This window comes from Apteryx rowi, unplaced genomic scaffold (assembly GCF_003343035.1).
Source record: "Apteryx rowi isolate R43461 unplaced genomic scaffold, aptRow1 scaffold_268, whole genome shotgun sequence".
Lineage (NCBI taxonomy): Eukaryota > Metazoa > Chordata > Aves > Apterygiformes > Apterygidae > Apteryx > Apteryx rowi.
Genome location: NW_020449063.1, coordinates 709,566 through 711,620, shown reverse-complemented (window position 1 = coordinate 711,620; position 2,055 = coordinate 709,566). Strand labels below are relative to the sequence as shown.

General features: G+C 57.9%; 1 protein-coding gene across 1 annotated transcript; it reads left to right on the top strand.

Annotated features, from left to right (window-relative positions):
• Window positions 1–6: 6 nt before the first annotated feature.
• Window positions 7–1,014, top strand: POU3F3 (POU class 3 homeobox 3). Its single transcript, XM_026068083.1, has one exon. The coding sequence runs from the start codon at window positions 43–45 to the stop codon at window positions 1,012–1,014; it is 972 nt and encodes a 323-aa protein (XP_025923868.1). The 5' UTR covers window positions 7–42.
• The last annotated feature ends 1,041 nt before the right edge of the window (window positions 1,015–2,055 follow it).

The following is a 2,055-nucleotide window of genomic DNA, read 5'->3' as shown; positions in this document are numbered from 1 at the left end:
GCCGCCGAGGCCGGCTCGCCCTGGTCCGGCAGCCCCGTGGGCATGACGGGCAGCCCGCAGCAGCCGCCGCCGCCGCCCGACGTCAAGGGCAGCGGCGGGCGCGACGACCTGCACTCGGGCACGGCGCTGCACCACCGGCCGCCCCACCTGGGCCCCCCGCACCAGGGGCACCCGGCGGCCTGGGGCGCCACCACGGCCGCCCACCTGCCCTCCATGGCCGGCGGGCAGCAGCAGCAGCAGTCGCTCATCTACTCGCAGCCCGGGGGCTTCACGGTGAACGGCATGCTGAGCCCCCCCCCCGGCGGGCAGAGCCTGGTGCACCCGGGGCTGGTGCGCGGCGACACGCCGGAGCTGGGCGAGCACCCCGGCCACCACCACCACCACCACCACCAGCACCCGCACCACCCGCCGCACCACGGCGCCGTCAACAGCCACGACCCGCACTCGGACGAGGACACGCCGACCTCCGACGACCTGGAGCAGTTCGCCAAGCAGTTCAAGCAGCGGCGGATAAAGCTGGGCTTCACCCAGGCCGACGTGGGCTTGGCCCTGGGCACCCTCTACGGCAACGTCTTCTCGCAGACCACCATCTGCCGCTTCGAGGCCCTGCAGCTCAGCTTCAAGAACATGTGCAAGCTGAAGCCTTTGTTGAACAAGTGGCTGGAGGAAGCCGACTCCTCCACGGGCAGCCCCACCAGCATCGACAAGATCGCCGCCCAGGGCAGGAAGAGGAAGAAGAGGACCTCTATCGAGGTGAGTGTCAAGGGGGCCTTGGAGAGCCACTTTCTGAAATGCCCCAAGCCCTCCGCCCAGGAGATTACGAACCTAGCGGACAGCCTGCAGCTGGAGAAGGAGGTGGTCAGGGTTTGGTTTTGCAATCGGAGGCAGAAAGAGAAAAGGATGACCCCCCCGGGGATCCAGCAGCAGACCCCCGACGATGTCTACTCCCAGGTCGGCACCGTGAACTCCGACACGCCGCCCCCTCACCACGGACTGCAGACGAGCGTGCAGTGAGAGGCGCGGCAGCAGGGGGGCAGCGGGGCCAGCGGGGCCGGCACCGCCGCCGGCACCGGCACCGGCACCGCCGCGCACACGCTTGCGCTCACACGCACCCTCACACACATGCACACACACACACACGTACACACACACACACACGTACACGTACACACGAGATTCAGGCTCGTTCAGACTGCTTGTGTTTATATATATATGGATAGACGCGTGCATCTATATATATATAAGAGCGATACCGATAGGGAGCGGTGGAGAAGGGCGATCCGAGCGATAGCGTTTAATACTGTGTTGGGGAAACGGGGTGGAGATGCGTAATGCACCAAAACTGCAGATGTGTCGGGGGGTTGCTTGTGGGAAGAGGGGGTGGTTGGATGTTTTTGTTTCTGGGTTTGCTTTTTTATTATTATTTTTTTCATTTTTTATTCTCCGAATTAGCCCTCTCTTGCAGCGGTGAACAGCACTGATGTCTGCACCTCTTCTCTCCCCTCCTCCCCCCGCACTCTCCCCCCTATCCCAAAAGGGCTCTCTTCTATGAATCACGGAAACTTTTTTTTCTCCTTTCCCTCTCTCTCTCTTTCTCTCTCTCTCTCTTTTTTTTTTGTTTGTTTTTTTTGAATGGGAGCAATCCAAAAAAAAAAAAAAAGAAAAGAAAAAAAGGGAAGCAGAAGCAAAATAATCTGGTTAATCACAGGGTGCCTGCTGCATTCCAGCACCCTGTTTTTCTTGGCCAAACCATACAATTTTGGTGCACGGTAGACATCCACTCTGAAAACATGCATATCTATATATCTCTGTATTCTGCAAAATGAAAAGGGCCACTTTTTCCCAGGAAAAAAAAATATGCGCACAGCACTAAAAACAAGCAGACTGCATAGGGAAGCAAATACATATATATATATTTATCTATATATATAGGTACAGCTATAGAACAAAAATATGGAAATAAATGCCCGCACACCGAAAGCTGACCCTGAGGAGAAAGGGGGGAGGGACAGACACCGGGGAGGGGGGAAGAAGGAGAGGTTGTTGGTCCCTAAA

What these genes read in the sequence shown, in the direction of transcription:
- POU3F3 (XM_026068083.1), top strand. Translation starts at nt 43, where the DNA reads ATGACGGGCAGCCCGCAGCAGCCGCCGCCGCCGCCCGACGTCAAGGGC.